The following is a 22,702-nucleotide window of genomic DNA, read 5'->3' as shown; positions in this document are numbered from 1 at the left end:
AACATCCTAACATTTAAGGAGACATCATCTGGGCAGTAAGACATGAATCTCATCTGAGAATTAAAAATCTATTCCTCATTATAAGTTGTCAAAATTACAGGACAATAGCAGCAGAATTAACAAAACCCCCCAAAGACCTGGCTGTAGTTAAATATGCCTTCCACCAGATTTCTTCACATGGATACAAAAGACCTGTATGTGGAGCATTAAAAACACCAAAGATAACATCATAACTTTACTGAATGCCAGACACCAAATTACCTTAAATACATAGGAATAAATGGATAAAAAAGCTGATCTCTTTTCTGTTGGCAATAAAATTATTGAACCTCATTGGAATTCAAGTGAATCCTCAATGTACTTCTGCATATATATCTTTATATCTCTTCTCTGGAAATTTATTTCTCTTTCCATATCCAGTCAAAAACCTTCATCCCTATCTTCAAGGCTCTGCAAAATTCCACTCTTATCCACATCTTTTTTCACCCTGCATCCCACTGCCTATTTCCTTAGCAGCCACCTGGAATGCTTCTTTCCTAAATTTTCCTCTTACATTCAATTTTTGTTTCCTAATTTTTTTCTCTTTCAAAACACTTCTTTAAAAAGGTATCTACTTCTAAACCAAGTTTCTACTGTAAAGAAAGCAGCAAAAAAGCCTTCCCTCCCTTTTCCTTTTTTAAGAATGTATTTCTTCAAACTGCATAGTTTGGTGAATGAAATGGAAGCTTGTGAATCCATGTATATGAAACACATGGTGTGCATCTAGTATCTGCTGTTCCAGATACATTTCTTCATTGTTCCATGCAGCTTGTTTCCATATATTCTCTCTCTCTGAATCCCTTTTGCACTAATTCTCTTTTTACTATGCCTATCCATACATCCCTCTCAATGCTTTCTTTATTTTGATATTACTTGCATAGTAAATTGAAACAAAAACCTCAGAAAAATCAAAAGGATTTTCTTCAGCTCAAAGGATCTCACATTATTCTCCTTTAATCTGGCATTCTACTCAGATTTGTACACTACCCTATAAAGTCATGCTATAAAGGAAACGATTAAAATTTATTTCTTCATAACCATTATAATCCTTTTTCAACAAGCTCTCTTTTTATTTAGCCATGTCTTCATTTATCCAGAAACCTTGGCAGACAAAGATCACAACTGTACCTTGGCACAGAAACATCAAAGCAGCTTCTTCAAGAACACATCTCATGATTTAGTCTTAATTCACACAGACATTATTTTTTCCATGGCATCCAGAGTAATTTGCCTCACTTTCAGTGTTGCCCACAGAAATCAGAAACAACTCAAGCTGACTTTTAACCTAACCATTCAATTTGAATTGGCACACACAGAGGCTAAACTGAAAACCCATGTCACCATTTGTTCAACAGTTCTTGACAGTTTTACACTATACTATGGTCTATTACAAAAGCATGCCTTTTTTATCTTCTGGCTTATTTTAATATACAAAACTGAGCCACAGAGAGTGGAACACGGCACCTGATCACTAGGGGTCACACTCATTTGCTTCCTTTTCCTTACCCAACAGATTGCATTCAGTTACACATAAGACAGAACATCTATCACACAGGGTAGTGTAAATTATTCTACTAGAAGACATTTCATCTCATGGGAGGTACCCATTTGTGTTATTTTTTGGACACAAATCAAGTTTCAGAATTAATAAAACTTTTGTGTAGTAAATTTCTGAGGTTTCACTCTTGTCTTCCTCAACTGGCTTGAAGAAAGAGTAATGCTTCAAGGTTACAATTTCATTCCAAGCTCTGTGGTGATTCTATGTAACTTCTATTTACTTGCTTTATACTTTTAAAATCTACCTGTATCGCCAAAGCTTCAGATCAAATTGTTCTTAGACTGTCAGAACTACAGACCTGATGCAGTAATTTAGAAAAACATAAAGTTTTATACATTCTGCAAAACAACAGGAGCAGTTTGTTGGGGGTTTTTTTGTATCATGTTCTGTTGGAAATGTGCCGTGTAGGAGAGATGAAGGAGATCTAGAGATAACAGCTTCATTTTCTGTAAGAGCAACAAAACTTGAACAGTGCAACTTCAGTGACAAAAGACAAGGACAAAGAATTTTATCACAGAAATGATAATAGGATGTCATAACCTGTAAATGGAAGAGCATTTGGGATAGGCCTGTCGCATACATGTGTGCATGTGGTTTTTCACTATAGTGACTGTCAGATACATTTTCTGGGGCAAATTTAGGTGGATAAATCCTCTGCTTTACTATGACAAAAAGCGTTCAAACACAGCTGAGAGACAGGGAAACCACTTTTCTGTTGTTCTTCAGAAAAACCTAAGTTTGCATCTTAAGGGGTTTGATCAGCAATGCTTTGTTAGTGTCCCATAAATGAGAAAATAATTCAGAAAACAGTGGAAATTAATGCAGACAGATCATTGTGAGGTGCTATGATGTTGCAGAAGGACAGTTAAGGTCCTGGAGAGCTGTGTTGGCTGTGGTTTTGATTTACAGAAGCTCCCCAAAAATATCTCTACAAAACAAGGGTGTGGTGGTTCTGTTTCTATTGGAAGTAATACTTCCTTACCACCCAACCAAAGAGATTACAGGAAATTCTGTGAGCAAGAAAGGGGCGAAATGGCAATCACAATCATATAACAATTAAAGTAATTAATAGACTCTTCTTCAAATTATATTGCCTAGGTTTTTCTTATTCACTAGCTCAAATCATTTTAAGGGACATCTATTTGTGTGCTCTTGTTTCAAAGATACATTATTTGGGTTAATCAGTTCTTTTGGACTTCTCCTGTTTCCCGGATCTACGTGATACTGACAAGTAGCACCTGGAAGAGTTTAATTATTTCTAGGTTTGTATTTTTTTTTTTTTTTGCAATATTATGAAGCTGAGTAAATAACTTCAGATTAGTTTATAAGTGATCTGGTTCCCTTTAAGTATTAAATATTTAAACTGATTATGATTTTGCATAAGTATCAGAAAGTAATTTTAAGTAACATAATGATGATTCTCATTCCTAAGGCTTACAGATTTTAGCATTTTATAAAATGGCAAGGAAAGAGAAATGAGTGACTAATGTTCATAAAAGCAGTTCCCAACTGCTCACAATTCACGAGTTCTTTTCTTTTTTTGCCACTATTTGTTGTTATTGTTCTAGTTATACTAAGAAATGGCAGTAGGAGGGTTCACTTATGAGGTAAAAAATTGTGCTATATTTTTTCTCTTTTTTAATGGACCCACTGATAGCCTTGCATATCAAGAAGAACTATTTGACCTTCTTCATTAAAATTCCTGGCATTATTTCAGTTCAATAACGAAAATAAACAATACATCAAATCTCTCCCATGTTTCACTCATAAATAAAGAAACAAACAGCCAGATGTAAACAAAAATTATGTAGCTGAAGACATAATCCATCTAAAACTTTCAGTTCTGCTCTGATGCTCTATTCTTTGACTTCTACTTGTTCCCTGTTTTCCGTCAGTTGTCACCCCTAACAACAAAGTAATAATCCATAACAAAGTGTCTCAATTGTTGGTTCACCCCCTTGTCAACAGTTTCATTTTGCCATTGATAACTGCTTTCATCAGCTCTTAATCCAAAACAAACACTGTGTTATCCTTTCTCCTATTTCTTGCATAGGAAGAAAATCTAATTTATATAGCTATAATTTTCTCATCCTCAGGGCTAATTTCAAAAATAATGCCACAATTATTCTGACAATACAGAGATGGCTTAAGTAGGATAGAGGGCCATCTTCATCATTATTATCCTCTTCATATTGCTTTCAATATTAACCTGCTACACTTTATCAGCAATTACATTAACATCTCTGGATGAGAGATCAAGTCTATAAAAATATCTTGTCTCCCAAGATTTCTTTGGTCATATGGAAGTTTATTGATCTTCTGTCTTAAAGGTGAGCCTCCTGATCCAGATCCATCACATTAAATGGGAATTTAGTGCAATCCATACCACTGGCTAACATAAAATCCTGCTGGAGATGGACAACAGCTTTTTAATGTGTGTTGGGATGTGTTTTTGTTCTTTGCCTGTTTCAAAGCGCTGCTTTAATGAAATAAAAGAAAATAGAGCCTTTTGTATATTCTGATGAGTTTCAGGAATATTAGACAATTGCTACAAAGGTTTTATAAACAGTGAAACAAAGGGTACAGATACACTTTGTATAATGTATGCCAATGTACATTACAGATTAGCATATGTGGAAAATGTTATTTCACTCTCAGGTGCTGTTGAACTGTCCATCTGCTTAGTCTGAGTTAAGAATGGCTGTAAAAACTTGCTCATAACATAAACCACCCTGGTACCTGTGCCACCCTACAGAACCAGGGCAGCACTATTCCCCTCAAAGGTAACTGTCATGAAACCTTCCCAGAAATAAGAACACAGGAGCAAGAAGCTAAGACCAGCCTTTGTGCTGTGAGGAGAGCCATGAATTAATAAAGATGAGGGAAGTTAATGAGAAAGACTCAGCCCTCATGGCTGACTTATGAAATAAACTGAAGCAATTGAAAGGGCAAGGTTACAAAGGACCACTACAAACACACAGAGTCGTGAATGTCAGTCAAACTTCCATAACTGATTTGTGATTTTTTTTTTTAAAAGATGGTGGAAAATTAAATGTTTGTATTCCCCACTGAATACTTAAACTAAAAAATAGCAAACTTCACACTTGTTTGGATGATCTCAGCTCTTAAATTTCCTTTAGTGAAAAAGATATCTTTAGAGCCATATGTAAGAAAACAGATGAAAAATACATTTAGGGTGAAAATATGCATTGAAAATCTGCAATTGAAAATTATTTTTAAAAAGGGCCATACTGTATTTGCTATGTCTAAAATATTAAGCTTTCATTATTTGATCCCTGGAACTTTGCTGACTTCTGAACAAGAAACTATGTCATTGGAGATAGACAGCATTTAGATTGCAGCCTCTTTCTTAAGAAATTGTAGTAGTTTCCTGTGTCAAATGCACTCCTCTGTATTGGATGAAATTGAATTTTTTATGTAAAAGATATGCTTGAAGATTTTTCACTTTATAAGACTTTATACTTGTCCAAATAATTTAGATACTTAAGCACAGTATTAGCTGTTTAAATCTGATCTGCCAGTAATTATCATAATTTATCCTTGAATACAAAAACTGCTTACTACACATCATGCACTTTGATGAATCACTCTTTCCAAAGGGGAAAAAAATGAAGAACAGCGTGCCAGAGTGTTATCTTAAAGGTTTAGGCTTTTATTTATGTTATTACTGGTAGACTGCAGAAAGCTCAGATAGTACCATTAAATTTGCTTCCTAACAGGCCTCAAATTCATCTATCAATAATGGCATTAAAATGTCATTGAAAACTATGAAAAGCACAATGTTATAAATGATCTTACTACCTATGGTGTAAAGCATTTCATTACCAGACTTCTTGCTTAAAAAGATGCAATTCCCCAAATCAATGTCTTGTAGCAGAAGCCAGTGTTAATAAATTATTCCTATGAATAAAACAAGTACTAGACATCATGAATCTGCAAGACTTTCAAAATGCTGCCTCAGCTTGCTCAGTGCACATTTTTCTTGTCAATTCAGATGCCACCATTTTGGAGGGAAATAGCCCAGGCGTGATTAAGGCAGCCCATTCATATATGACCAGCCAATAATGAGCTAAATCTGTTACTCTGTGATAAAAAAAAATCCTTTTTTATCTTGATGGACATCTGTTCTCAAAAGACTGAACAAAGTTTTATAATGGTATTTACAGTTCTCCAAAGAGGAAAGAATGTACATTGACAACTTCACATCTTTTTGCTTTACTGGATTTGCCACTATCACTTTGTAATATGGGAGTGTAAGATGATTATAGGCCCAGACAATAAGTTATCTTTGGCACTGCATTATGAGTAAATATAAAGTTTAAATATGTAATTATGAATATTAGCTAATCAGTAAGTATATGCTGTGCAAGCTCTTGTTAACAGTTCAACTTCAGATCTCTTCCTATTTTAAAAGCTTTCAAAAAAATCTCTAAAGATCTGGACCATAATATGAGAATATATTGATCAGTGTGCACAGCATGAGTACGTTTGCATGAGAATTGGCCTTCTAGGAAGGATGTAATGCATCTTGATTTACCTTTTACAGCTATTCACTTTTTCCCATTTATTTGGCAGGACATTTTCTGTAACATGGTATTCCTGCAAAGCCTCTGTTGGAACAGACTGTAAATGGCAGAAGTGGGACACAAAAGCCAAGCTTGTCTGTCTCTCCAAATGATTACCTGATAGACTGCAATTATGGCAACATCTGTAAACTCATCTTTTACCACCTTGAACAAAGTCAGAGTACAGGTAAAATCCCTTCCCTCATTTACAGCTATGTTAAACACACGTCAGTCCGACTCATGTGAAGTGTCATAATTTTTAAATAACATTTTTCTTAAAAAGGAGGATGACTTTGAATCCAAAATGAAATGTTGATTTTCCAAGGTGCAAAATTTTCAAATTTGTTGTAGTGACTATGACTGATAACAGAAGTACTGGTGATACTTACTGTTACAGCAGTAACAAGCATTATTTCCTTACTATTATATGTTGTACCATTCTGTTTCAAGGAGAGGTGTATTTTGAAAAGTTGCTGTATCTGAATAAATTGATTTTCACTGTGTTCTCAGCAGATTAACAGTAAGTGAAAGCTATCCTTTTACAAAGTTTTATCACTTCTTTCGAAAAGTCCTCCTTCTTCAATCCATTCTGATACCAATATTGGCCTTCTGATGGGAATGCATCTTGCAAACCTGCAGTTAAATGTTTCCTGGCAATGCTTACACAGACATATTTTTTCTAACTGAAAGCTTTGTGCAGGCTCTCTTTTAAAGGAGCGATTGTGTGTATGCAAGCCTCATATCCAGGACAAATTTAAAAAAAAGAAGGTTCAAGTTCATAGGATCATATAGCTGCAGATAAAGTTAAACAAATACCCTATACCTGAAAGATGGTAAAAATATGGACTGGGACAATCTTCCTAAACCTCACCCCTTGTCATGGCAGAGCTGCACATTTGGTGAAGTACTTAACTTATTTGAAATGTTCCTAAAATAGTATGATATCAAAACTATTCTTACCATCAGTGACTTCTGGGGTGTTGGACGACTCATCCATATCGACCATGGCAGAATTCCCTGCATCAGGCAGAGCAGTTTCACCAGGCATTACACCAATCAGCAGCAGCTCTACTCTCTGCTCTAATCTCTGCCTGGCTTGACAACGTATCACAACTACAGAAAAGCAAACACATCTTATTTGCAAAGCACTGGTATCTTGATTTTAACAAAGCAATTAAACATAGGAGTTAAATGTGCTTAGAGGAAGACAGAATTCCAGTAAGGAGCAAGACAAATAAAAGCTTTTCCCATCCTTAACTTTCTATTGTTCTGTTGTGATGCAGTAGTAGAAAATATTGCTAAGCAAAGAAAAATCTGTTCAGTTGGTTCCCAACAGCACTTGCAAATGTCTCTCTTCTCTTTAATCATGAAATGTATCTTCATTTATGTTCAACTGCTAATAGGAATTATGCCATAGTTTGAAACATGCCAGTAAGAAAGGAAGACTGAAACAAAACCAAAAATTAAAAGGATTTTAAGACGAAATGAAAGAATTGTTACTCTTTGATTTCTTAAAGAGTACTGTTGTTCAAACTACAGCTTTAATAGAAATATGCCAGAATAAAAAGCATTCTTCTGTTTGAAGCATCATAGAACTTCTTTCAATTCACTGAGTGATTTTAATTTACTGCTTCCAAAATATGTCTTTTTCATTACAAAGTTGTTAGGTTTTAGCTTATACACTAGTTTTTATAAAGTTTATTTCAACAGTTATTTTTTCTGGTTCTTTCAGTATTTATTGGCACAGAAAAAGAAGAAAATTACACAAAAGCACTGAAAAAAATATGTTTTCCTGAAGAAGAGACCTAGAACTTCCTAGAGTTCTGGGAACCAACATGAAAAGGAATAGCTGATCACATACTTTTCAGTTTCAAGGTAAAAAAGTAATTTTCATCAATTACATTCAATACTTCTTTAAAAATAAACTCTGAACTTAACATCAGGAATTAATGATCAATAATTTGGAACCATATCATAAAGAACCATATAATACCATATATATAAAGTGTTTTAAAAAGAGCAATTAAATCATTTTTCAATATCATGTTAATTTAGCTTCAGCTTTCAGTTCTGGAACTTGATTCACTACCATTACTCTGGAAAATAGCTAATTACACATCAAGTTCAGGTAATTTCCTTTCTCCCTTGGTCTTTCCCTGTTTAACAGGGTGTAAGCAATTTATAGAGCTCTCTCAAAAGAATTTCCATGAGGGAGAGTTACTGAAATAGTTAAAAACACATGTTTTTTTCTGAATGTATGACATTATATTTAAGAATAGATTAAATTCTCTGTATTCCACTAGTTTACCAAATGTTTCAGATTACTGTGTGCACATTGAGTCGTTTTCTATTCCACAGCTCATCTTACTACCAGAACTGATTTTACATTTCCTTTTTCCTAAATGGCTAAGTAATATTTACAAATAAAAGTCAGATATATCTAGGATTTGACTGGAAAAATCTCTGAGCAAGCTGCCCTTGAGCAGGTGCTTGGGCTAGATGACCTCCAGTGGTCCCTCTAATTTAAATTGCTGTATGCTTCTTTGACTCTACACTCTACAAGAATTAAAAGAATATCCCGGATGATTCCCCATTTGTAATCACTTTTATAAGATAGCCAAGTTTTCATCTACTTAACATGTACTACATGGGTTATGACCACTGATCATTTTAATTGGTCTCATGAGATAGAAAGCCAAGTGGCTTCTAGAAGTTTAAGTATATTAAGATGCAAATAAGAATGACACAAAGATGAACTCCCTAATATACTAGCAAAGCAGCTTTGGGTTTTGACATAGTAGCTTGTAGCCTCCAGGCAATTTTAATAAATGTCTGCATTAAAAGAGACAACAATAATCTTTTGATCATTATTTAAAATATTTTTTTAAAGTAGATTTTCTGTTATTGCCTGCTTTGGATCATACCTTACCACATAGATTTTTAAAATGCCCATTTATAACTGAAAACCATAGGCTTTCGGAATCAAGGTTGGAATGGAAAATTCCATAAACACACTTATAAATACATATTTCTGTTTACTGGGGCATTTTTGAAAGACCTAGAATTTCCTTAACATGCTGATGCCCAAAGAACAATATGCATTCAAAATTAATGCAATGCTTTCTTATGTATTACAAACATTTATTGACTATAAACTAATGGATAACATAGTTATAAATATGCTATAATTTAGTTTTGCTGTTTTAAAAAAGCACTTAGGAATTTTAAATTACTTAAGAGTTGATAGTATGTAAGTTTCTGATCATATGAAGAAGTGATTTCACTTAAGCAATTCATGAATGCTAAACATTTTAATACATAACTTATACAGAAAGTATTGGGCCCTGCACTTGGGTCACAACAACCCCAGGTAATGCCCGAGGCTTGGCCAAGAATGGCTGAAAAGCTGCCTGGTGGAAAAGAACCTGGGGATGTTGGTGAAAAATAGCCTGAAAATGAGCCCAGGTGTGCCCAGGTAGCCAAGGAGGCCAATAGCACCTGGCCAGTATCAGCAGAAGTGTGGCCAGCAGGACCAGGGCAGTGACTGTCCCCCTGTACTGGGCACTGGTGAGGCCACACCTCGGGTGCTGTGTCCAGTTCTGGGCCCCTCAGTTCAGGAAAGGCATTGAGGTGCTGGAGCAAGTCCAGAGAAGGGCAACAGAGCTGGTGAAGGGTCTTAAGTCCTATGAAGACTGATTGAGGGAGCTGGGGGTGTTTAGCCTGGAGAAAAGGTTCAGGAGAGACCATCTCCATCTCTAGAACCACCTGGAAGGAGGGTGAAGCCAGGTGTGGGTCAATCTCTTCTCCCAAGTAACAAGAGACAGGACAAGAGGAAATGGCTTCAAGTTGTGCCAAGGGAGGTTTAGATCAGATATAGAGAAAAATTTCTTCATGGAAAGGGTGGCCAGGTGATGGAACAAGGTGCCCAGAGAAGTGGGAGAATCATCATACCTAGAAATGTTCAGAAACCACACAGATGTGGTGCTTAGGGACACGGTTTAGTGGTAACATAGAGGTGCTGGTTAATGGTTGGACTTGATCTTAGAGGTCTTTTCCAACCTTAATGATCCTGTGATTTCAATGAAAGCAAAAGCCCAATAAAAGTGAGATTTATCTTGAAGAGTGCCAGTGAATTACACAACAGCTTTAAATAACACAACCAACCTCCACATTAATATACATAGTTTTAATGCTAATGAGACTCATTAAAGCCATCATTTTGGGCAACAGTTGATTACACGATAATATTCTGTTTCATTCCTTAAGGTATTAAAGTGCACATTAAAGAGATGAAAGCTCTAATTAATACCACATCATTGGCATTTGTCTACAAGTAGAGTCCTTAAGCAATATAAATTAATGACAGTACAAATATCTATTTCTATGTTTTTCCAGAAATTGTTCCTGTATCTTAATACATTTAATGTAGAAAGGTATTATATTCACTTATTCAGTCAACAAAAGGTAAGCTGAAAGGACATGCTGGTATAAAATTGGTCCCACATCTACACGTTGAGCTGTAGTTTCAGGGTTATAGATTTAAAAAGCTGTTCACAACTTCCTGTTTCATAGCTCTGGAATTATACCACACCTTGAAAATACAGATGGTCAAATATATAAGCATTTACTATCCCCAAAATAAGCAAGAAACCTCCCAGAATGTCACTCATCTTTTAATGCAAGTTTACTTCTCAGGAGCAAGGGGAAAACTTACTGCTATTCACACTACTTTATATTCTGGTTTTGAGTTAGACATGAAATTCAAGGCTGAGAGAAGCAGCAAACATCTACTCCAGTATTTTGCAGCCTGCAGACTCTCCAGAAGGGTGTTCTGGGTATGCAAGAAGAATTCTACCTTTGAGTCAGTCCTTTGTTCAGCTTACCTTCAGTTCTCAAACTCAGGATTACTTGGCACACTGAAGGCCACAGGCCTTAATATTTCCAACTGCCCCCAACTCCTTTTATCCACAACAAGATCAAAGTCATGATCTAGATTTACTTTGGAAGTGGGAAAATATTTTAGTTTTAATACTTGATTTTATCTTTTTTTAAGATATAGCCAAGAATTGCTGCAAATTCTTGCAATCAAGCAGGTGAGAATATAAATGACTATTTAATTTTCTTAAATATATTGCTCAAGCTTTTCTCAACCATTACCTACCTGATTTCTGCTGTGGTGCTTCAGGCATTCCATGAATTGGATAGATCCAGAGTATTCCCTGAGCTTCCCTGTTCTCTGCTACAGTAACATTTCTAGAAAAGTAAGAGTATCATTAAGATATATTGCTGAAAATTCTGTTTCCAAAGTAATCTAGACTTAAGAGTTGTTGGAAAGGTTAGACTCTATTCTATTGTATGCTGTAATGCTAACCATATCTGAGAAAAAGATGAAATAAAATCCAACTAAATGTATCAGCTACAAATCCTATCAGCTATAACTTAGGTCCACTTAGTGTATTCAAATAATTTTGATCTGAAATTTGGCCTGATTTGCATTCTGTCAGGTTATGTTTACACAGAGATAAAATTTCTGCAGTTTATGGATTACATAAAAATATCAGGGATGAGAATCATTATTATCCCCAATATATTGAAAAAACAGAGGTACCTAAGAGTTTTCATTTGCTCAATATCCATAACTGCACCAGCAGTCAGTACTTTACATTTTCTTTATTTAAAGTGAGAAGAGGTAGGTATTAAAAAAACCAGAAATCTTACCCTGAACCTGCATACATTAAAAATATGTATACATAAAAATACTTTTGATGGATACCCACTATCCTCAAAATCAGACACTGGACTGCCCTTGGGAGCTACCCACGAACAGCCAATGAGATAAATGATGATAGAATCTAGTAGCCTCAACTACTTTTTCCTTTTCTATTAGAATAAATTACCTGGTTAAGTCTGTATTTGATTCAGCAGTAACCTCATAAGGCCAGTTTTCACCATTTTCTCTCATTACATGAATTGCCACCTGAGTTTTATAAATTTTCATTTCAGCTGGTATGAATAAGACAGGGATTTCCAGTTTTTCTTTTGGACCTAATCGGATTCCTGCAAGATGGAACAGATTGTTGTGGTATTTTGAAAGTTTTCAAAATTATTTCTATCATTTTGCTCATATATTTCCCTTTTTCTTTTTTAATCACTGTTCAACTTTTTATCACAGTGCACGGTTTTCCCTGAAAAAAATTTCATTTTACCCTGTCTTTGCTAAAGAAAAACCAAAACAAAACCACAATTAAGTGAATGTCCCACATTTAATATTCAGAGATCATGTGTAACATATGTATATCTATCCCATGATTTTTTAGGGCCTAAGTCATGTTTCTTCAGCTGTGGATTACATCTGTGAGTAACACTGCATAAAAAATATCAACCCAAAAATAATTGCTCACGTTCAAGACGACTGTACTATATTTATTACAGAATCTTCATTATTATTATACAAACCATGCCTTTTCTGTATGATTTTTCATCTGATTTATTTTGTTGTTTAAAAAAAAAATCTAACGAAACTTATGCTGTCTGTAATGAAGGTAGCCTGATATTTTGAATCTTTAATTGTCTTTTTCCAGTGGCTTGCCAGTCTCCCAAGTGTCAGAACATCTACCTCAGCCATTTCAGAAATAAAGTTATCAGAAGATTACACTGAGTATAAGAAGTAAATCAGTCTTTTCACTATAAAGCTCCTTGTTTGAAAAGAATTCTTGGAATTTGCAGGAAATGACACCTGAAGGTTAGGGTTTCAGCTTTAATTCTATCTGCAGAAAATCCTCTTCGTTATGAGTAACTACTTCTACATTAGGCTTTGAATCAATTTTTGTGATATATTTCACACTTTCTACAAAGAATACAAGCTGACACAGGTCTATGGGTATCACTCCCTGAGAATGACTGGATCTGCTGGAGTCACCCTGCCTGGGACATGCAGCACCCTCCTGGGGATTGCTTCTGATGACCACAGGTGGCTTCGTGCTCAAAAAGCACCAGCAGGGAAACTTTACATGGTGCTCCAAATGTCACTTTCCTACAGCCTAACCTCCTTGGGGGTGAAGACCTCAGTGCTGAAAGCTGTAGCAGAGACGATGGTAGGAAAATTATAATGCAGTCTTGGGAAGGACGAAATGGAAAAAAAGGTGGATGCACAGAAGTTTGGCAATGAAGGTGGAAGTGTAGGGAGACTGAGTAAAATTATGTCAGACAGGAATACAGGAATGGCCAGAAATAAAAAAAAAGTTCAAGTCACATCAGGGAAGGAGAGAAGGGTTTGAAAAACAGCTCTCCAAAACACAGAACAAGAGTCGGGACTCCTCATCTACACCAATTCTCTACTAACATTTAAGTATAAAGCCTACAGGTGTTAAGCTTTTCGCTAGAAACACTCTTAAATTAAAACAAATTAACTAAATTCAGATTGGAAAATCAATCTTAAATTAGGAGAGTTGGGAATATTTAAAACCACACAACTCAGCAGGATTTCTACCTCTACTGGTTAAAAAGGTCTCAGGACATCAAATATAGACCACTGCCTCCCTTTATTATGAATGTGAAAAGCAGTAGGAAATCCTTTTCTAAATATACCTGAATTTCTGCATGTAAGAAATTATATACTAAAATATACTAATTATGAAAATTAGCCAACTGCTTTGCACTTGTAAATGCTTAATTCTTGTGTATTTGTAGAAGCCCACCAGAGCAAGAGCAATTTGCCTTTGAAAAGTTTTTTATCATAAAACAGCTGAAAATATCCTCATTAAAAATCCATTAAAATTTTAATATCTAAATGAAAAAAAAACTATGTTTCTTCTTTTTTTTTTTTTTCATTTTGATAAAGATTTAAGATTTTTCTTTAGATCTTTGAGGCACTAGCTATCAAATCCATACCCAAATTTAAAAGATATACTATATATACACATATCGTTGGCAATCAGGTGGTCAAAGTAAAAATCATTCAAAATTAGCAACTCATTTTGAATCCAGTATCTGAAATAACTAAGATGATGGCAGACATAGTTGCAATACTCCTGAAGACATCTGAACTGGGATCCATCCCTCTGGATCAGAAGCCCACTACAGCACTGACACACCATTCTCCCCCAGTGAGAGAAGAGTCAGCTCTCTGCTGGGATTTGCCCACTTTGGGCTTACTCTGGTGTAGTTATGACAAAGGCCTGCAGTATCTTTAAAACATATATTTCAGGATAAATTTGCAATTAGATTGCCTTGAATCAACACATACATGCATACCAAAATAATGTAAACATTTTGTAAAACCATTACAGCACATCCTTAAGTTTCATTTGCAAAGCTTTTAACAGATGGCAAATAGAACAGACTGTAAACTTATGTAAGTTTATAAACTTATAAACTCATAAGTAGTTATATGCATTACATATATATTCTGAACTGTAGCTTAATTATGCCTGTTACAGGACACAATCCCTTGATTTTTTTAATATAAATTTTAATACAGAATCCATATGATAGCATTCTGGGTCATTCTGGCAGAAAATTGGTTATTAAAGAACATGAAAAGACAAATCTTATAATATTGCCATTGAAACAGATTGTATTCACATTTTTAATAAAAAATATTAATAGAAGATGTTCATAATGATGGTAATTTTTATATCACCAGGTTTGCCTGTAGCTGTCAACTAACCAACTGATCATTAACTGCTAATACAGATTTATTTCATTATGATTTTGGCTAGTTAATAAGGTAGATAAAACAGGCCTAACTGCAAAAATAATTTGCTTTTATTTTTTCTTTCCCATTTAGAGAATTTGGGCTAGCACACAGAAAATTGCTCTGTGTACAACTTTAATAAAAATCAGTGTTGCCAAGCAAGTTGTTCTTATTTGCCTGGGGACCTCAAGTACTCTTCCAGGGACACCAAAAACTAATACCAATGGCTGATCCCTTGTCTGTGTATTGCAGTATTTATACTACAATGAGTACCCACAAATTCTATTTAAGAAATCCACAGCAAGTCCCTTTTCTGAACAGGGGTATATCACATCTGGCAAAACGATTTGGGCCAGATTTTGATAATACCTCGCTTCTTTTCCACTGTCCTACAGCACATTAGGAAACAGCAAAAGTTAGCAGAGTGAGCTCAGCTGACCCTTTAAAGACTGAAGGCATCTGATTCAAACCAAGGGCTGCAATTCGAGTCAGCTGCCTTACAAAGAAGTGTGTGGAGCTCTGCATCCTTTTTCATTTCATTTTCAGGTAACCTTTTGTTAAGTCTTGCCTCAAGCCTCCCCAGAGGCTGCTGGAGAACACTGCTGGAAAACACTGATTCTATTAAAGATTCCTCAGGTGCTGAGCCTAGAACTCAGAACTGCATCAGATAATAAATCAAAATGAGTGTATTTCAAATTTCAAATTACTGGCCTCAATTCTTTGAGACACTACACTGTGGTTGAGTTCTGTGTAATTTCTGTGTCAGCCCTAGAAAGCTCAGCACTGTGACAGCTAGAATTAAAGAAGCAGTGTATGCCCATAGATGGGATGTTATTTGGAATAAATACAGATGGGCAAAGATGCACTTTTTGCCTCTACAGTAGATTAGAAAAATGTTAAAAGCAAGCATACCAGGCAGTGCCATGGTGGTAAAATTGTGATGGCAAGGAACAAAATATTCTGCAATATGTCATCCTCCCATTGAACTTTCACCTAAAGCCATGTATTTTTCATGTTAGTAAAGTGCTTTGAGAGTAGATTTTCTAAACATTGAAGAGCATCTCCTTGATGCACTGCTCTTAATTCTGTAGCATCTGAGTGCCTCCCATTGATTTTACCCAGAAGAAGAGCACTCAGTTCAGTCTCCTTTAATTGAAAAAGAGCGATGAGACAGAGCTCAGAATATCTTGTTAAAGTCTCATGGAAAATCATTTAGGAGGGGGCACTTTTATTTGTTTGTTTGTTTTCATGATAGTTTCTCCATTAAAATTACTATAGCATCATTTTGATTAAACCCACAGACAGCTCTGCTAAAATTAGCACTGGCCATAGTAAATGTCAACCCAGTATAATTAAGTCTGTTTTCTCCTATTATCCTCAGAATCTGGAAAGGGCAACCTCCAAAATATTCATACACAGCAGCTGCTGATGGGGAATTATTGCTAATTCCTTCTCAAGGAACTCATCCACAAAAGGATAATTGATATCAGATAGGAAAGAGTGAGATATTGCCAGCACACCAGTATCTGAAATGCATAAAAAAAAGTCAGGCCTAAGTATTCTTAATTTATTTTCATCTGCTATAAGAGATAAAATCCTGGGTCATATATGAAAACTAAGATCTTTTATAGCAGCTCTCCCAGAAGTGTTTCACTGCAAAATCCCAAGAGTTTAATAAAGAACAGACAACATTTCTGCCTTAAGTCTTAGTAAGGGTGGGTTTTTGTTTGCATCTTTTTTTTTTAATGCTTCCAATGAGGCTGCTTGAATTTTTTAGTCCCTTTCATTAAAACATGATCACAATCCGTTGTTATGGATTCTAATTAAAAAACCATGAGAGTAGCAGCCTGTGTTAGTTTTGCTACATCAGTATTATAATTATTCAGTCTCAATAAGTAAATGTAAATAAAATTTTCTGAATTGGCAGTCACCACACAACAGCCAACAGCATACATCTGTGGAGATATTCAAAACTTCACTGGACATGGTCCTGGACATCCTGGTGGAGATGACCCTGCTTGAGCCATGGAGAGGTTGGATGGACGAGATTATCTCAAGTGGTTCCTTACTGCGTAAACAGTTCTGTGATTCTGCAATTCTGAAGTCATGACAGATCACTAGGGTTTGTCTTGTTTCTGTTTTTAAGAATGCATATAAAATAAATTCTTGTTTGCAAAACCAGACACAGATACTTTTCTCAGTGAATTGCAGGTGACATCAAAAACAGTGCACCCTTCAAAGGAAAGCACGAAGGCAGAACAAGAAATCACCCTGATGTAATAATTAGATTTTGGGTTCAGTTAAAGGCAAAGAAGCAGGATACTCCTATTTGCATCTTACCTGGGACGAATAAAATGGAACAGAATGCACTGCAAGTTATTTCAAGCTCTATACAAAAAAGTAAGTAAAAGAACTAACAAAAATGACCACGCAAAATGCCAAAAATTGAGTTAGTCTCATCCTATGTTTTAATATTTACATCACCATTTTCCTTCCTTCAGTAAAGTTCATTTAGGTAGGTGGGATGCAAGAGAGGTTCCTTTCTCAGATGGTCCACAATGATTGCATTTCTAGGGGACTCTCTGCTTCATGAATTATGGATACTTACACCAAGAGGTAGAGTTGTGTTTTCCCTTTCCTCTGACAGACAAATGGCCCAACATGCCTTTCCAAGGAGAGTCACCTACTTGGAACCATGTCCAAAAAGGCTTTGGATATCTCCAAGGATGGAGACTCTGTAATTTTTTCTCGGCAACCTGTTCCAGTAAACAGATTCCAGATCACCCTCACAGTAAAAAAAGCATTCCCTTTGCTCAGATGAGAATTTCTGTGTTGCCCGTCATTGGGCACCACTGAAAAGAGACTTTTCCATCCTTTTTGCACCCTCCTTTCTGGTACCTATACAGAATAATAAAATCCCTCTGAGTTGATGAATTACTTAGTTGTAAAAGTTAAGTCATGAATATGAAGCTCAGATGCTAATGAACAATTTCACAAATGACTGGTTAAAACTTTAAAAGTTGCTTTAAGAAAGAAATGGCACAAATAAAGGCTTCACAACGTCACTACCATACGCACACAATAAAATGTATTAGAGCATGTTTATAAGATTTGTTTGCATTTTATGGATCTTGTGTTAATACAATTTTGCATACTCCTGGCAGAGATTTTCTGGATTATTTAATTAAGAGATTTCATTAAGAATAATTTCTTTCTGGTACAAAATAATGAATACAAGTTAAACGTTTGCTATTTAGATTAAAATAAATGGATTGAGAACAGGGCTCAGTAATTAAAAATGTTGTTTCATTTAATGCAATTTATTTTGTTTTTAAATGAAGCATGTCTAAAAGGCCAAGTATAAGGTTTTTCTTTCCATTTATAAAATTATCCTTCTCTAACTAATAGCTTACAGTGCAGTTTCAGTAAAAAACAAAATATTTTGACAGAAACACCTATTTTATTTATTTATTTATTCTTGAAGTGCAATAACAACTCTGCTTACGATGGCTAAGCACAGTGAGGAAAAAGTGTTGCTAAGTACAGTAATTCACTTCTCTGGTGATAACCAAAACTAGCAAAATTATACTTAAGATTTTTAACTCTGAGAAAACTTAAAAAAATACATGTAACAGATCAAGAAAATCACATTCTCTTATAGAGAATAAACAGAAAGTTTTTTAACTCCAAATATCACTTCCTTATCACATCTGATTATAAATTTTGATGTAATAATCTTCTGCAGTAATATACAAATCATGTAAAATCCTAAACTGATTTATCACAAATCACCCTTCTTTTCTCTGAAGCCCTGGTACCTGCAGCTTTGACTTTGGGTAGGTATTAAAGAGGTGTATAAAACACAAACAAAAAAAATGGACCAACATTCATACAGGTGCCACATTCAATTATATTTTACATCTCTGCTTATGTATTTGCCTTGACACCATGGGATAGCTTTGCAATTTCTCTTCAGAGGTGCTGGGGTGATGGGCTTGGGGTTCATTTTACAGAAATCCAGTCAGGCAGCACATCAGGAAAGACACATCCATATTGAAGGATATGAGAACAGCAAAGAAGCAAGGCTGAACCAAGCAGTACAGAGCAAACCGAGGCAAATGTCAGAGAAGGAAAATCATTGTGAAGACAGGGAATAGTTCAGCAATAGGGATGGAAAAATGAACAAACAAAGCACCTGAGGAACCAGCAAAAGGGTAACAGGCATAGACAGTAACTTGCAAAATGAAGCTACAGCAGAGAGAGAGAGCAGAATGTGTGGAGGAGGCCAGACTATTATATTAAAGTCATTTGGCAGAGGCAATGGCAAACAGATAAGAGTAAGGAGTGAAGAATAATCAGGAATTAAAGTAGTAAGTTTTCTATTTATCCTATGGTCCAACAGTTGTTCTAAAACTTCACAGCCATTTCTCTTGCTTTTTCCTTCCAAATCTACTTTTTTCCCCCAATAATCCGACAGATGGTAGGTCTACCTCATCCTCCTTTAACCAGCTCATACATTTAAAAATTGTTTACCATCCTTGTTTTCCTGATTACAACTTTATGCTGATAAAATTCTGTAGATCATCCTGGCATCCAAAATCTAAAAGTCTGCAACATAGTAATGTCCTAGATCCAGAGTCACTGAAAGCAGGAAGCAAAATTCAAAGCCAAAGATGCAAAACCTCTTCGAAATCAGCAATGTAAAAGACGCAATACTACACCTCTTCTCTCAGTGATTCTATTTGTGACACATTAAACAACAGAAAAGTAAAAATTCAGTTACTCAATTAGGTCAATTTTCCTTTCCTTACCTAAATATTCATTTTGGTTATGAACACTTTTAAGTACACTTGACAGTCTCAAGAGAGATTAATTGATAAGTAGTTATATAGAAGACCAGAAACTCAGTGTGGATGGAGAGTGATGAGCTGAGTGGAGGGATGGATGGCGGTATTTTTTAAAAATAGGATCTTACATTCTCTACTTTGGAAGAGAAAAACTACACCCACTCAACCTCTCTGCCCCTCTGCTACAGTGAGTTAGTTATACAATGTGTGTATAATAAAACACTCTACCAGTACAACCTGCCTAAAATCTCAACAAAGTAGAAAATAACCATGAAAATATTTTGAAAATGCAAGAGCGACACAAAAAATGGCATATGCTTCTTAAACAAGTGTGACTTTCAATTAGCACCCTGACACAAAAAACTCCACCAAACATTGTCCTTTCTCTCTTAAGAAAAGTTCATGTTACCCTAAGATAAAGTACTAGAAAGTAAATTAAGACTATGACAGTTTCCCTATTTCTTAATCTTCTTCTAGATTGAAACATACACAAAAGTGTCTTGAGTTCATGGCTGAAACTGTAATTGCTTCAGTTCAGATGTAATTGAATTTCTGACATATGTCAAATATCTGATTACTTTTGACAGATGTGTTTTTACTTTCATTTTAAACTTCATGGATATATGTATCTCTTAGTCTGATCTCTGAAAGCACAGTCAAGTTCTGAAGCTATGGCAGATTTTAGTCAAAATCTGCAAAGTGTTGTGAAATCACTAAGGGCACCAGTGCTGTTACATCCTTCTACTTGTTACATACAACCAAAAACTGTACTGCTTGCTACAAGCATCCAGAAGACATATCACACTTCATACAGCAGACAGTAACTGGAAACAGTGTGACTGTGAGTCATATATATATATATATATATATTTATCTCGAGTTACACATTTTCATAACCCTGGTAAGTACACTCTTCATCATGTGAGGTATACAAGTTTCTGTAGTAAAGCAGAATTGACCTCTGCAGTTTTGTCTTTTTAGGTTTCTTAGTGCTCAAGAAAATAGAGAAAGATGGTAAGAGGAATCCCTCTTTAAAAGTAACGTTTTCCCAATAATTTGACTTGTGTCATAAAACAGTGGTTCTGTGAATGACAGAACCCACAATATGCTACATGTATTTCATAGCTATGAACAATAGTATGATTGTAAGTGGACTAACAATAACTTTTTCTTAGCCTATCAAATTAGGCAAGTATTTTTTTCTTGCTCCACTTACGTATCCTTTTGACCCACTCTGTTTTGCGTGTGACATGCTAAAACCCAACGTGAGGCAATGCCAGCCTCAATGTTAAACCACAACACTTGTCAGCAGGTAATCTCCAGATTCCAAAATTCTGAAGAAATTAGTTACACTTATTATTCCACTTGAAAATAAAAGAAATCAGACTTAAATGGGAATATATAGTCAAGCTCCTACCTACAAAGCAGAAGTGCAAATAAAATACAAAAGAAAATTTTATATTGCATTAAAAATCCTTAGGCAGAGCAGCAGTTTTTAGAGCTGCAGGTTCAGTCTTTAACTATTCTAAAAGTTGGCCCCTTAAATGAAACTTTTCTCCTGTTCACAGCTTTTCAGATAGAGTTCTTTATCTTTGTCCTTACAGGTAAAATCTTCAAAGGTCAGCCCGGATATTGCTGCAATGTAAACTGAAGCAATTGGGGCTTAGCTGGAGCTGATGCCTTCAGGGAATGTGGACTCCACACAGAAATAGCCTAAGACATAACAACAACAGCAACAGACTACTTGGTACTTAAACCAAGCATTCTTCTCCTCCTAATGTTGTACCAGCTGGACTCTGCCGAGCAGGCTGCAGCTCCCTGAGAGCACAGCGGGGGTTTCCCTGGGCCGTGCAATTGGTCACATCCTGGAGTCCATTTCGGACAGCCCCTCGAGTTGGCTCTGGCAGCCAGCAGTGTTACAATGCAGTGGTGGTAAAGAAGGCAGAGAAGGGTCTCTCATGAGGTTTTGGGATGGCTTTATTCACATCTTGTCCCAGTGCCCTCGGAGGCAGAGAGAGACAGACCTCGTGGTCTGGGTGTGGGGTGGTTTTGCCAGGGGCCCAGGGGCGGTCCCTGGGTGGGGTTGGGGTACAGGAGCCAACAGGGAGAAACCAAGGGAGTGGCCAGGGCTAGGGCAGGGATCAGGGGGAACATGGCATCACAGAATCAGGGGTTAACAGGCTACCACATCCTAATGCCAGCTACGGGTTCAAGATGTTTCTTTCCTGTGTTCTATGGAAGTGAAAAAGAAAAGATAAAAATCATGTGCTCTGAAAATAAGGTTGCAGGACTCATCAATTCATAAAACTTTATGTAGGAAATGAAAATCCCTGAGAGCAGAAAAAGACCATTCATTTTTTTTTTGTATTTATTAGGGTGTCATTTTGATTACTTCCTTGGTCAGGAGAAGATGTAGTCAAACAACAGCCTGGATGTCACTGCTGTTGGATTTTATCTTATTTTTAGGAATGAGTACTGACTTGACTGCAGCGGCCTCATACAGAGGCCAGCAATCATATCTTAGGTTGACATTTTATAGAATACTTCTTATGTTCTGACTGCTCTCATTGACATGCAAAACCTGCTCCAGAGTTTATCAAGACTATCATAGAACAATAATTTGTCCCTAGAGGAAGTACAGAAAAAAAACATCAGCAATATTCTCTAGCAAGAAACTCTGTTGAGCTGTCAAGTGCCTTTCTACTTCAGAGACATTTTTGATTTTTATGGACAAACTGGTAAGTCACACTGACTTGTTCTTTTTTTAACAAGTAACAATTTCTGACAGAATCCATTTTTTCATACTCTGAAATCCACGTCTACACAATATCATCTTTTACTGTCAGTGTGATCTCACATGCTGGTTATGTACATCCCTGCTACTCAATCATTATACCATGTTAGGACACATCAGTTTATAAATATCCAGAAATATTTTAACCCCACTACAAAGATCTGGGAGTTGTTGGATCGGTGA

At 35.9% G+C, this 22,702-nt stretch overlaps 1 protein-coding gene across 1 annotated transcript in view; it reads right to left on the bottom strand.

The window, feature by feature from the left end:
- The window catches only part of CFAP47 (cilia and flagella associated protein 47), a 270,533-nt gene that overhangs the window by 28,202 nt on the left and 219,629 nt on the right, over nucleotides 1–22,702 (bottom strand). Inside the window, exons 58-60 of the mRNA XM_042035463.1 lie at nucleotides 12,081–12,240; nucleotides 11,345–11,436; nucleotides 7,144–7,296 (exon numbers count right to left, since the gene is read on the bottom strand). Of these exons, the coding sequence (XP_041891397.1) occupies nucleotides 7,144–7,296; nucleotides 11,345–11,436; nucleotides 12,081–12,240 (405 nt within the window). The remainder of the gene's footprint in view (nucleotides 1–7,143; nucleotides 7,297–11,344; nucleotides 11,437–12,080; nucleotides 12,241–22,702) is intronic.

Source organism: Corvus kubaryi, unplaced genomic scaffold (genome assembly GCF_017639235.1).
Source record: "Corvus kubaryi isolate FWS band 111438036 unplaced genomic scaffold, C.kubaryi_AGA036_p1.0 133, whole genome shotgun sequence".
Classification (NCBI taxonomy): domain Eukaryota; kingdom Metazoa; phylum Chordata; class Aves; order Passeriformes; family Corvidae; genus Corvus; species Corvus kubaryi.
Note: the sequence above shows the minus strand (reverse complement) of the source record. Positions and strands in the feature narration are given on the sequence as shown.